This window comes from Octopus sinensis, linkage group LG13 (assembly GCF_006345805.1).
Source record: "Octopus sinensis linkage group LG13, ASM634580v1, whole genome shotgun sequence".
Classification (NCBI taxonomy): Eukaryota; Metazoa; Mollusca; class Cephalopoda; order Octopoda; family Octopodidae; genus Octopus; species Octopus sinensis.
Window position 1 is genome coordinate 34,971,372 of NC_043009.1, and position 15,250 is coordinate 34,986,621.

General features: G+C 35.8%; 1 protein-coding gene across 1 annotated transcript in view; it reads right to left on the bottom strand.

Moving 5' to 3' along the window:
- Nucleotides 1-11,752: 11,752 nt before the first annotated feature.
- The window catches only part of LOC115218269 (glycine receptor subunit alpha-2-like), a 602,367-nt gene continuing 598,869 nt past the window's right edge, over nt 11,753-15,250 (bottom strand). The window contains exon 11 of the mRNA XM_029788018.2: nt 11,753-11,988. Within this exon, the coding sequence (XP_029643878.2) occupies nt 11,806-11,988 (183 nt within the window). The 3' untranslated portion in view covers nt 11,753-11,805. The remainder of the gene's footprint in view (nt 11,989-15,250) is intronic.

Here is a 15,250-nt window from a genome sequence, read left to right on the forward strand (position 1 = left end):
TCATTAATAATCGAACTATTTTTCATGTAACTGATGTTGAAAATAACATTTTAGAAAAGGATATTATATTAGTTTACCGAGTTAAGTATTTATATATTGTGCATTTACCAGAAAATGTTGACTTTTCTAATTCTTTTCCTACACTCACCTCGTAGTAATTTTTTGAAAGCTGTGGTTTTATCCCTTGCTGCTCAGAATTACTCGTTCCTGCCGGCCAGGAGAAACGTTATGCCATGTTACAAGACACACACACACACACACATAATGATTCTTCACTGTTATTGAGACCTCCTTCGGTCATGATTGACCGTGGAATTGCACCTAGAAAGTTACCCTCCCAGGCACAAGTCTGGGCAAGGTTGTTTATGGAAGACCAGCAGTCGCCCATGCATACCAGCCTCCCCTCTCCACGCCACCAGTGTTATCCAAGGGAAAGGCAAAGGGGCCGATACAGCTTGGCACCTGTGACGTCGCAACTCATTTCTACGGCTGAGTGAAGTGGAGCAACGTGAAATAAAGTGTCTTGCTCAAGAACACAACACACAGCCCGGTTCGGGATTCGAGCTCAGAACATCACGATCGTAATCTCGACGCTCTAACTACTGAGCCACGCGCCTTCACTTTCACTATTATACATAGCAATAAATAGGTATGAAATGAATACCATATACTGAACACGTAATGTCTTTTTTTTTTTACCTCTATGATATTTATATCAAGATAGGTATGACTGCAAGTTTGTATACTGAAACTGAAAGGTGGTGATGTGACCTATGCAAAATCACTCAGCAGAAGTATAAACGCAAAAAAACTAAAAAATGAACAAAAAACAAGATAAATGAAAGAAGACATTCTTCAATGAAGTATATTTTATTTTGTTTATGATGATTAACATATTTATTGGAAAGCTTGGAAAAACATCTGTAAAACACATTTCACTTATTTAGGTATTAGGCTTCCAAGTTACAACAGATGGCGAAAGAGGATAATGAAATAAATGGGAGAGTGAGATAGAAAACTTTATGATTATCAATGCAATTATAGACAAAATCTCCGCCTACGGTTGCTTAAAATATAGAAATAGCGGCCATAACTCCGTTTTTATCAGACTTTGGAAATTTGTTGTGAAGTAGATGAATGGGTGGATTTGTATCATTGAAAATATACAGTGAATGAAGCGATGAATGTCTCGTTCGTGTTAGATCTCATAACAGAAAAACCATTCATCACAGATGGTAAAACAGTGAATTAATGTGTGTATATTTACGTGTCTTATGTGTGTGTATGTTTGTATGTATGCATGTATATATATATAGAGAGAAAGTTTACGAAAAAAAAAACAAAAGACGAAGACAGGTGATGTACAAAAATAAACAGATGTATTAGTATAACGCTCAGGAATAGAAATAGTCTTTTTACGTTTCGAGCCTACGCTCTTCTACAGAAAGGTACACAGAAAAAACAAGGAGAGAAAAAAATGTGTGTAGTGGCTAACGATCTATCATGGCGACTAGTGCCAGATAGAAGGGTCAGACAGGAGTAGGAAAGTAAAGGAGATAACAAGGTAAAGATGACCCCATATAAATATATACATGATTTTGAAATAGAGGGAGTATAGGTACACTGATGATGGGTATCGGCAATGTGTGTGAATGTAATTTAGGGAATACGCTGCTTTGTGTTAATATCGTTTATAATAAAATGAGCTGAGCAGTTTTATACGAAATATGATTATAAGCATGTATGTATATATATATATATATATATATATATATATATATTATATATATATGTATGTATGTATGTATGTATGTATGTATGTATTTATGTATATATATTATGTGTGTATGTATGTATGTATGCACACATATATACACACACACATGCAAACGCACACATACACAATCACACTCCAAGTGTAGAGATTATAGCCTCACATAATTGCCTCTTGGTGTGGAGCTTCATTCTCGGAATGCTATAATTTTCTCTTCAAGTTTTTGCAAAATTGAACCAATTCATATTCTTTAAATATATGTCACTGAAAATACGAAAATATCTCTTGCCATTGGCTGGCTCTAATTCGAAATGTTACGAATATTTTTAGTTGTATATTAATTGTTACGCTGTTTCTTTGCTTCAGTCATTTGAGTAATATATTATACGTAATACACACAAACACACACACTCACACACACACACACACACATACACACACACACACACACACACACACACACACACATCCACACACACACACACACACAAACACACACACACACACACACTCACTCACGCACGCACGCACGCACGCACGCACCCTGCCACATATAGATATGACAAAGTATAAATAATGGTCATCACATTCATTTATTGCAGTAAATTCAACATACGGCTGTTTCCGATAATCATTATATGTTCATTTATTGATCGGATTACGCAATCGGTCCATTCATTGATCGGTTCAGAAAAATTGAACGACCTTAAAGACTTAATGCTATCCTCATCAGAGACAGATTTCTGATGAAAAACAAAGTAGAACAATGATAGAACTTGAGAGTGGGAGTGAAAAGAGGGAATAAGTATAAGTTGAGTGGAAGAGAGATAAAGAAAAACAAGGAAAAAAGAACTGATGAGCTAGAAGAAAAAAAGAGAAAGAGAAAGAAAGAAAAGGAAGAGAAAGTATAGACTCGGGGAGGCACGGGATGGAAAAGGAAGACAAGGATGTTTGATAGTCAGAGATTAAAGAGGGGACAGTAATATGAATAGTAGTGGCCTTTGTGTGTGTGTAATTGGGTCACCACACTCAAAAACATGCATAAGTCTTCAGGTCAGATACTATTCAGATAATGTATTGGTCAGCTTGGAATGAGAAAGAAAAAACAGTAACAACAATATTAAGGTGGGATGGTGGAGAATGCTTTAGCAAAAGTGATTATAGAAAAGGTTAAAACTAAAATAAGTAAATTAGATAACATGCAATTATCCTTTAGGTATCATACCCATCTTGTCCATTGCTTTTTACTTTAGAATGAAAATTATCTAGGGAACCTACTGAAGGATTTATTATAGGAATGCTTACAGCAACTGGTTAATTCTTGTCTAGGTTACTCTCTGACGCAAGTACGAGGGACGGCTGAAAATTCATTGGCTGACCCAGATACTCTCATGGAATGGGACTGAATGAGGTTTATTTTTCAAGGTGGTCCCTTTTGCAGTCTACACTCCTCTTCCATCAGTGCTGCAGTGCTTGGATCCCATTGGTGAAAAAGATTTTTTCTCAATGATCAAAAAAGTCATCAACAGCAGATATAACGTCACCATCGCTGTAATACCGTTTTCCGGCAAAGTGTTTTTCATGTTGGAAAACAGATCATAGTCAGATGAGGCCAAATTGGGAGAGTGGTGTGGGTGTGTGTGATCAACGAATTCAAAGCTACAGTATAACAACCATTGAAACCAAGGCCTTGTATACTGGAGCTTGGTCTGATGAAACAAAATCTCTTGCATCAGTTTTCGTGGGCGTTCGGTCCTGAAGCCTTTCGTAACTGCCTCAGCATGTTGGTATAATACTCTCCATTGATGGTGTGGCCCTTTTGAAGATAGCCAATAAGCATAGTGCCTTTTGCATTCCCAAATAACTGAGGCCATCACCTTCCCTGCAGATGAAACGACCTTAATCTTTTTTGGAACAAGTGAGGAGGGGTATTTCTATTGCATGGATTGTCTCCTTGTTTCTGTATCAAAACGATGATCCCAAAACCCACTCCGGGTTAGGAAACGTTCAAAGAAACAAACTGGATCTGCGTGAAGCAATGTCAGATTTTCCTCTGATGTGATCTGCCTGGTACACTTTTGATCAGAATACTTGGTACCTGGCGAGTAAATCCTTCATCGTGCCAAGTCCATTGTGCAGAATATTCTCAACCCTTTCACGGGATATGCTATTAGCATTGACAGTTTGATTTGTAGTCAATCGCCCGTCATCCATCACCATGTGGTGAACACGAGCAATGGTTTTCTCGGTGGTTACAATTGCAGGGCGTGCAGACCTTCGGTCATCTCCAAGACTCTGTTATCCTCCTAAATTCAGCTGCACACTTTTAAACTGTTGGCAAAGCTGGAGCATCATTCATCCACTGTAGAAACCATGTCTGCATTAATGACCTAGGAAACTAAACCCTTTACCTGCAGGTGCTTCATAATACCATGATACCAAATTTTGTCGATTTTCAAAATAAGTCGCTACTAGTTACTTTGAAGTCTTCTGTGAACAGTCAGATGTCAGTTTTGCCGGAAAAAATAATGCAGTAATGATATGAAGATTTGAAATTAATGCATGAAAGATTTCACTGCTCTAGATTTACTCCTTTGCTGAACTTTTTAATCAAGACACGTTTTGGAGTGACTTGTCTAGGTAGAGTTCGCATGTCGCTTGTCCTTATTTAATACTTCTTGCTCGACTAAAAATCGACCGCTCTAAATCACATTTATTTTTCTTGCGCTTAAGTTGCCATATTAGCTTGCTAAATGATGTACAATTTTCTTTATTTTTGTATTTAAGTGACGAGATGTTAAAGAAGCTTAAAGATTGTTACATAACATCCTATGTTATCATAAGTTTTATGGGTAAATACAATGCATTTTCAGACTACGCTGTCAAGACATAATTCATTTAACGGATATCTTCCCCGCCCTCTACAGTTATAATTCATTGTGTTCTTCTTATTACTACCAGCTGTGTGGTTATGAGTCCTATTGTTGTTGTTAGTACATCGGGTGAAATGCTCAGCGGCATTTCGTCCGCCTTGACGTTATGAGTTCAAATATCGCCGCCAAGGACGATTTTGACTTTCATCCTTTCAGGGTCGATAAATTAAGTACCGGTGAAACACTGGGGTCGATTTAATCCGCTTGTCCCTCTCTCAAAATTTTAGGCCTTCTGTCTTTAGCAGAAAGGATCATTATTATTATTATTATTGAGTGAGAGAGCAATGCATGCCATCAAAGTGACACTGGGGTAAAATATAATATTATTATTATCATTTTATTATTATTATTATTATTATTATTATTATTATTATTATTATCATTATTATTATTATTATTATTATTATTATTATTATTATTGTTGTTGTTGTTGTTGTTGTTGTTGTTGTTGTTATTTTTATTATTATTATTATTATTATTATTATTATTATTATTATTATTATTATTATTATTATTTGGTGAACACTCACAGCTTATTTTACTGGAAATGTTGGATAGTGTCAGCTTCCACAGCCAGCAGACTAAGCTGACACTTGTTTACTGGTCATGCTTCAAGAACACTGCGAAGAGTTCTTGCAGTTCCAAGCAATGCTGATTTTTGATATTATTATTATTATTATTATAATGATAATAATAATTATTATTCAACATTTGGTAGATTAAGGCAAATTTCTACTTCATCATCTGCTACAGCTCCGTGTTATTGGGGTGTGTGTAGCATTGTGAGTTCCTTTTTTGTTGAGTGAGTTCAAACTCCTTCCGGTATTGTTTTGCGCCAGTTTGTATTGTTATGGGGTCTGTTTGCAGTATGTTGCTGTACTAATGTTTGTTTTGTGCGTTGTGTGTCTTAATGCAAGCTGCGTTCTTCTGGTGAGTATCGAGCCAGCTGGTGACCGTTTATTTTATTGGATAATTGTTATATAAAGTGTCTTGTGTTTGTGAATTATTTCGTTTGGGCTGTATTATTGAATTAATAGTGCCTTGCATAGGTTGTGTGCTGTTCCTAACAATGCTATTTTTTGGATAGTATTGGGGATCCAGGTATAGCTTCTACGTTTTGTTCAAATGATTTTTTTAATCATGCCAATGCTCCATTTATTACTGGCATTTCTTTTCACCTTTATGCCCCACATCTTGAATATTTCAATTTCGAGGTCTTTGTACTTCGACAATTTCTCGACTGCAATGTCTATGAGTAAGCAGGTGTTTTTCTCCAATTCTTGATTATGTCTGGGAGATTAGCTTTTATTTATTTGTGAGCTTGAACAAATAATTGTGGACTGGTCATTGTCATGTACCTTCTTTGGCACATGTTTATATTATTTGTTGTCAGTTTTTATGTTGCAGTGTTTGGTATATTGTCCTGCTTTTATGCTTGTTTGTGGTCAGGCATTGGTCTTGTGCAACGAAAATCAGTCCTTCTCTTTAAGCTTTTAGTCCAGAGTTTTTGTGCAATTTTCGGCTTTTACTTAGGCTCACTTCTTTTTTGTCAAACTTTGCAGGGTATTGGCCATGGAATGATTTTTCTCTGCACTTCTTCAGTTTTTTTCTAGTTCTCTTTTCATATTTTTTGTTGTCTATTTGACATTTCTGTTATGTTGTTGTCATCTGAGATCAGTGTATCTGATTTCAGTTAGTTTCTAATTTGTATTTTGTCGCCTCCTTGTTTATAGAGAAAAGCATTTTCTTTTTCTTGAGTTGCTTTAGTACATGGAGTAATCTGCCAGTTTTTTTTCTAAGTACTTTTCCAATCCAACTGCTGTTATTTTATAATAGTTCTCTATCTGTGTCAGACCACGACTTCCTTCTGAGCGGTGTAGATATATTCTGTCTATGTCTGCTTTGGGTTGGTAAATTCGGTATGCAGTTAATCATTTTCTGGTTTTTCTAAATCTCTCAATTCACTGATCTTCCGGTTTATTATGTTGAAGCTGTGATTTATGACTGGTATACTTAGCGTATTTATTCCTAATATCTTATTTTAGCATTGAGTTCAGTGTTTAATATTAATTTAACTCCTATGTAACACTCTCTCCTTAATTATCTCTTCCATTTCTGTGATATATTTGAGCTGTTTCGTTTATTCCTAGATGGAAGATTTTGGTTTAATTCTCTGATTCTTGAGTCTATGCTGAGTACAACGTTATCATTATCATCGTCATCATTATCATACTACTACTACTACTACTACTACTACTACTACTACTACTACTACTACAACTGCTGCTGCTGCTACTACTACTACTAACTACTACTACTACTACTACTACTACTACTACTACTACTACAACAAATTCTGTGATAGTTACTATTGTTCTTATTGCTGCTACCATTGATACAACCGCATTTGATTACATTATTGCTTATTTCACCATTCCTTTTGGAACTGACTTTCTTCTTCCCACTCTCCCATTGCAGTATCTGTAGTTGCACGTCCCCTTAGTGATGGTTGTCATGCTCATCGCCATCTCTCCTCTTATTTCTATTTCTATTGCTCTGTTTATTGGTTTTACTATTGTTATCATTTTTTTACCGTCCTACCTTGGTTTTCGATGCCTGTATTCCTAGTATTTCTCACAACATCCTTACTATGTTTTCCCTCATCTTTCTCACTGCAGTCTCCAGTCCACTCGCAACTATTGGCCCTATTAATTCTGCTATATTCCAGCGTCTCATGTCCATCAGTAGATCGTCTAGTATTTATATTCTTGTCACTATTACAATAATAATTATCATTAATACTGAAGGCTTTATTCCTATTCTTATTCAGAGACCTGTTTTAATACTCTTTTTACTCTTTTTATTCTTTTACTTGTTTCAGTCATTTGACTGCGGCCATGCTGGAGCACCGCCTTTAGTCGAGCAACTCGACCCCGCGACTTATTCTCTGTAAGCCCAGTACTTATTCTATCGGTCTCTTTTTGCCGAACCGCTAAGTGACGGGGGATGTAAACACACCAGCACACAAACACACACACATACATATACATATATATACATATATACAACAGGCTTCTTTCAGTTTCCGTCTACCAAATCCACTCACAAGGCTTTGGTCGGCCCGGGGCTATAGCAGAAGACACTTGCCCAAGATGCCACGCAGTGGGACTGAACCCGGAACCATGTGGTTGGTTAGCAAGCTACTTACCACACAGCCTCGAGATTGTTATTAATATCATTACCAATGTTATTATCCTTACCATTGTTTATGCCATCATTATCTCACGTATCTATTGCACACCCCACGTTTAACGTATCATTTGCAACACCACTAATTTGAGTGTTATAACCTCTTCTCTGACCACAATCCCCACTATTATTACGCTTATTTTACTACTTGTAGCATCATAAATACATTCCACACTACCACTATTATTCATAATGTAGCTATACTTCTTCCTAGTGTCAACATTAATTGTATATTCCTTCCGGTCCTTGTTATTTTTAGATATTTAGATACTTTATTCCAATCTGCGGTTGAGTTTATTGTTTCTAATTACTTTATTCCACGGGTGTCGTGGGACTCGGTTTCTTGCCGTGGAGTAAGAAATTTCACAGAATGCCGGTTAAACAAACCTTCACTATTTTCCCGACGGAGGGAAATTTTTGTCAAAGGCCGCTAAAAATTTCCTCGGGACGTTAGTGACAATTTAGACTCCAAATGGAACGTTGAACCAGATAATTCTTATTTATGCAGTAGAAATCTGTGGTTCCGTCTTCCTTCTCCCAATTATCCCGTTTAGTTTACTCTTATCTTGATTATTTTTACAACTACTCTAATGTATGTTATTGTCCCTACATCCATTATTTCGGGTATCGCCATGTTAATATATCTATCATTCTCGAGGGGTCGTCTCGGTTTACTTTCTGATGGATCTGAGAGCTCAACTTTCAATTGTTTCTTGCTATTGTGTTCGATTATCGCATGTGAGTTGCTAATCGGAGAGGTATACTCTCCGACCTCACTAATATAACGTATATTCTAGTATTTAATTCCTTATTGTATCTATTCCCTTTCCAAATTGAAATACCTCCACTATTACTGCTCCGGTTGGTACTCGAGTTAAGTTTATCAGATGATGTAAAATCATTACACCTACTCAGATCTCCATGAGGAATATTTTGGATTTTCATGAACGCATAGCCAACTTTGATCTCAGAATATATTTTAATTCATGTTCACATACACATCACTGTAAATATTTCATCTCACTACTTTAGCTTTTGAGTTTTTGTATATTTATTTACCCTTCCCACCAAAATGAACAATTACCTCCCCTGTCCCGATTAATAACGATAACCAGTTATCTCCTCTTAGATTTTTCTACTTGTTGATTCATTTCATTCACAATCCCAAAACACGACATGTACTAAAATCTTCTTAAGAAAATACGAAATAACAATGATTTCAATCAAATGATTAGCGAAAGCGAAACCGGTCGACAAACACAATAGTCTTTCACTTATAAAATATGTTTAAAAATATATCAAATCTATTTAAGCTGTGTGCAATTTCCTTCTTTTATTTTTTATATATATATATATATATATATATATATATATATATTGCAGGCATGTATGTGTGGAAATATGTATGTTGGTGTGCACATATCTCTATGGTAAACTTGAGGGGAGCCTTAAAATCATAAAACTATTCCTAACAAAAACTAAATCAGTGCATAATTCAACATCAGATGGCCCGAAGGTGACATAATCTCAGAAACGACACGCAAATAGCGAAATAAGCAGAATCTTGATCTTACGTAAACGATACCTTTTTTATAACCAGAAATAATAATATCTTAGGCCTCTGGTTCCTGGAACGTATTCTTAATGTAAAGATATCACCGACAATTTTCTCAGACCATAGCACAATTAAACTCTCAATGCATGATCAGAAATTAAAAATTTATTCCACACAGATAGCACCAAAATCTTATTCATTCTGAACCTGAATAAGGCTGACTGGAAGTCAATTAAAAAAACAGATCCGCCAGTAAAATTGGCCCCAAACACTCCCTTTTCAAGAAATTGTTATCAAACTCCAAACTTTGTGTCAAGAGTATAACCCATAAATATATCAAATTTGTTCCAGAAGGAGGAGCCAATACACGCATAAACACTATTCCCAGAGATAGAAAAAGTTCTTATGAGACGGAGAATTATGATCTCAAATAGCTTGAATAAACAACTTAATGACTGTGACAAATACCTCCCCAAAGAAGCTTTTTTGAGATCAAAGGAAGAAGGACTAGGGTGATTGAAAATATAAAAATGAACTTGCAAATGAATCTGCCTATGGGCGTTGCAAGATAGAACCACTGTTTGAAGAAAACTGCTCACTGACTGCAGATCCCAGAAGAACAAATAAAATTTAAGTAAACAATTCCAGAGAGTTTTCACTTCACCACCGAGAGATATGCAAATAAGCAAGTCTGATGAATTCCACACCGTAGATCTATTATGAGAAACAGATAAATGAAGAATACGTAATATCAGCAATTGATGAGACGAACTCGAACTCAACAACGGCTCAGATGGATTTTCTGCTATTCTTTTAAAGGCATGAAAGAAAGCTCTCACAAAATCACAGCAGATATCCTTTCAGAGTTTCCTTGCTTGAAGCAAACTTCCCAAAACGTTCAAAAGGAGTGTAATTTTCAGGCCCATCTCCTTGACCTCATATATTGGCAAAGTTATAGTACGCATCGTCAGCAGGAGGTTGATCACGTTTGTAGAAGATAGATCGCTCACAAAAATACGCAGCATATATATATGTATATAAATAAATAAATAAATAAATATATATATATATATATATATATATATGAATACAATTATAAATGTATTTAAGCATTACAATGTAACCCAGAGTTAGGGTCATGAAATGTATAATCCTGTAAATCGCTCCCAATATTCACTTTTTTTCACGTTACATATTTTGCTATTAATTAATTTAACGTTAAGCTAAATATATTTATTGTTTGATGTTATGTCGAAGACAAAGAGAAAAAATTGAATTAAATAATAATTATATTTCTGAAAAATTTTTATTTGATAAATCTATGTTCAATAGAAAAACTGCTTACAACAAACCTTATTCCATTGGACCAGTATCAATATGTTGTTCCTCTCTGAGCATCGTCGATATTATACAGAAATAAAAAGTTGGCATAAGCATAAATTTGACATATCGTAATGCATTTGTTTGTGTGTATCTGTGTGTGTGTGTGTTGATGTACATACGTAAATACATGCATATAAATATTTCAAGAGTGTGTTAATTGGGTAAATTTTGCGTACTCATACACAAGGTTTGTAATGATATATTCAGTCTGGCTGTGTAAGCACTCTATAGTTGAGCGAGTGGGGAGAAAGTCGACAAACTTCAGTTAGTTATTGTCTTTTCAATAGCTTTTACAGTGTCGAAACAGATTATAGATATGTACAAGAATATCTATAATTTTTGCATGTCAAAGCATTTACAGTCAGCGTATATAAAATAAAATAACTCGGATACAGATGATGTGTAGACACATTTTTGAAAAGGTTTAAATACACATATGAGAAAAATGCATTCAACATTCTGTTGTATAAATATACACTGTTGTTAAACCACAAGGCTTACATCGCAAAAAACCCACAACAGTTTGACTAGTTTCGATTGATCATATTACTTTACCTAGAATTTCTGTTTTCGTCCTTTAAACAGGGCAAGCAGCTGGAAGCTACTTAAAAAGAAATACAATGGGTTACATACACATACACACACACATATATACACACATGTAATATATATGTATATATATGTAAATGAGTATACATGAATATTTTTATATACATATATTACATATATATAAGAACATAAAAATATAATGTATGCATATGTGTAGATGAATGTGTATTTATATATATGTATATAAGTATAGATACATATATATATATATATATATAATATATATATATATATATATTATATATATATATATATATATGTATGCATGTTATGTTGTGTGGCTTTCGAAAAATTTCGGTCGATCAGGTCTGCTCCCCAACTGTGCCGCTGTTGATGTTATAAACAAGCCAGTAGCATACACAAAATCCTGCAAAGGCACATGGGAAGAGGAATCTGGAGATGATATCAATACGTCGAGCTTTTCGGAATCCTTTGGTGTAGAGTAGTGGTCGTGCATTCGGGTTTCTCTTGATTACGTCGTTGCGCTGAAAAAAGAAATATACATGTATATAGATGTAAGTTTGCATTTGTGTGTGCATGTATAACCATATGTGTATGTGTGTATATATATATATATATGTATATATAAACACACACACACATATGGTTATTAATGCACACACAAATGCAAACTTATGGAAATATGGAAGAGAGGTTAATTGAAAGATATATAGAAATTATATACATATATATTTCTGTTTGTCAGTCCATTAGCTTCTATTCCATATTTTAATAAGTTTGCGTTTATGTGTGTGTGTATGTGTGTGTTTGTGTGTGTGTGTGTGTGTGTGAATGAACATATATGCACACGCACACGAACACCAATCCTCCCACTTAACGATACAATCTTTCAGGTATACTATCTTTGAGAATCACAAGCATACAGAATTATAAACATAGTTTACACGAAGTTAAAGAAATCGTGCTATACTTCATTACAAAACACTAGAATTTAAAAAAAACTAGTATTAATTTAATAAGATATATATGAGAATACTTTGCATGTTTTCCATATAATTTCTCAATTTCAAATTTCTAATACTGCTTTGAAGTATAGAAAACTGATCATCTCCCCAGTGATAGCTACATAATGCTTTCAAATTTTGACACAAGGCCAGCAATATCAGGGGGGAAGGGGTAAGCTGATTTTATTGACCCCCCCGTGCTCAACTTATCGACCTCGAAAGGATGAAAGTCAAAGTCAACCTTGGTGAATTTGAACTCAGAACGTAAAGACGTACCAAATGTCGCTAAGCATTTTGACCGGCTTGCTAACGATCGACTAGTTTCGATAGCTGCCGTCTTTTCAATTTTGTTTCCCCAAAATACAGCTCAACGGAAAGATGTAGCTACTTCGAGAATTAAGGCTTTCTATTTCTCTTCTTTTGAGGGTTAAAATGATTGAAAGAAGACAACTCGAGCATCGGCTGTAAATAATGCTTTTAACCTAAAATTACAGACTTGCATATCATAGTTTTCACTTATATGCAGAAGATCTCTTGAAATTAATTTTAAAAAATATTCAATTTAGAAAACAGAATAATAGCTTGAGTGAATCAAATGCAACTTTAAGGCCGTGATCTGGCAGAATCGTCGCGCGCTTCCGGTGTTTTTCAAGGTGTACGTGAGTAATTTTTTATGGTATTTTCAGTGTTAACATCGTTTATTTTGTTTCAGTGTTTTAAGCACTTCGATTAATAGTTTCTGTGCTGCTTAGCAGCAATTTTTTTGTGCTTCCTCTCCTTATAGAGGAGGGTTGGCTTAGTGAAATAGATGTCTGAAGAAGACTTCAGCTTTTCAGATACGTCGTCTTCAGAAGAAAAATTTTTGAAAACGGTCAAGAGAATGGACCAAAAATTAAATGAAGAAAAGAGAAACTTTGCGGGCGTGGCAAAGTGCTAGGAAAATGAAATTAATATTGGGGAATTTGAAAATTACAAAAATTTAAAGAAAGAACAATTTTGTACAAAACATTCCATAATTAAAGGAAACTTTAATTGACGTCATGACCACGGGTCAAATAGAGATAGCGTTAAGACCAATATGGCATGAAATTGTGTGCCTTGCGAGAGGTATTATGTTCGGAGTAGTGGAGGTGAGATTCAAGGACGGGGAAACAGTGAAAAAGCACGCAGCGACTACCATTAAGAGTGAGGAAGTGGTGCTTTTGCCCACTTTGTGTGGACAACGTGTGACCAGAGGGTGGAGGGAATTCCGCCAGAGATAGATGTGGCCCGGATAGCAGCCGCTGTCCTTCTGGGAAATGAGGACAGTATAGCGGTTCTCCAGGCCACAAAAACGCAAAGTGTTTTGTGGAAGGGGAAGATACTGGACATGGTTATTCAGGGTTCAACCGAAACCCTAGAAAACATCTACAGAAACAATAATTATGGACGACGTGATAATGAGGGTCGGGATAGAGGGTAGAATTCCTCGATGCTCTAAATGTGACCTGAAGAGCTACATCAGAACGGACTGTCCTTCACCGACCGAAAAGACGGAGGAAATACAAGAAGAAGAGCCCCAGAAAGAGCAAGAAAATAAGGAGGAAGAAAAAATATTAGCAGAAGTAGAGGAGAAAGAAACAGACAACGAATGGGAAACAATAGGAAAAAGGAACAAGAGAAAAAGAAAAAGATTAAGCCCCATAACTACCCAACTCTCACCCATACATTCTTCGATCCACCCTCTCTCTACAGACACCAAACCTGCCCATCCCCCTCTGACAGAAAAATGTACAGAAAAGAACTCCCAAACTACACCTCCCCAGACAAAAAAGAAAAAAGGTGCCACGCAATCATGTATGATGATTCAAACTGTGTAAAGAAGTATTATCTTGGGGAGACTTTAAAACAGCTGGAACAACTAGTTTTGATAACATAAAGGGATGGCACTGTTGCGCGTTGTGCTGGGATGAACATAAAGAAAAAATGACAAGATTTAAAAGCGGATATAGGTGTTGGGAGGTGCTTTGGGATACGCAGAGTACAATCCCTTCCCGGTTTGGATGTTTTTTGTAGAGTCCTTTCTGTTGCAAGCATTTGAGCAAGGTCCCCTGGTCTTTCTATACCTCTCTGAGGTGCCACTGGAAGTGTGTCTTCCTCCCTGACTGAAAGAACAAAACATTTACAACGCATATCACATCAAACAACTTCCAGTCAATATAAATAACATGATTCACACGATACGCAGTCTACCGACACACATTATTAAACTACCTTGGCACATATTTCACACATTCTGCACAGCAACTACTAAAAGTTAAATACCGAAAGTCAAACTGATGTTTTATACGAAGCCATTCTACACCCAGAGATGTCAATTCTGCACACACTTCAGTAACAAGAATATGCAAATGGTATGCACCAGAAAATGCGCACGTGACTTTGAAAAACAACTAATAATTATTATTTCCTATATGAGCCAATGTAGCATGTAGCAATAATGTTCATTGGGTAGAACAACCAGCTTCAGCGGCTATCGTTTGTTCGTACTGCAACACAACACATTCTTTATTTTCATGAACATACAAGTAAACTATTACTGAAAACTGCATAGATCTACTTAGAACTGGTTAAGACTTGTTCGTTGTCGCTCTCAAAAAGTGTAGAGGTGTCCTTTGCCAACCAAGTTTGCAAAATGGCTTTCAGACTCATTCGTGCCTCTGTGGTGTTGCCTCAGTGCGAACAAATGATATTTCGTGTTTCATGTCCTATAAATAATTAAGATCCATTTTCACCGCTAGTA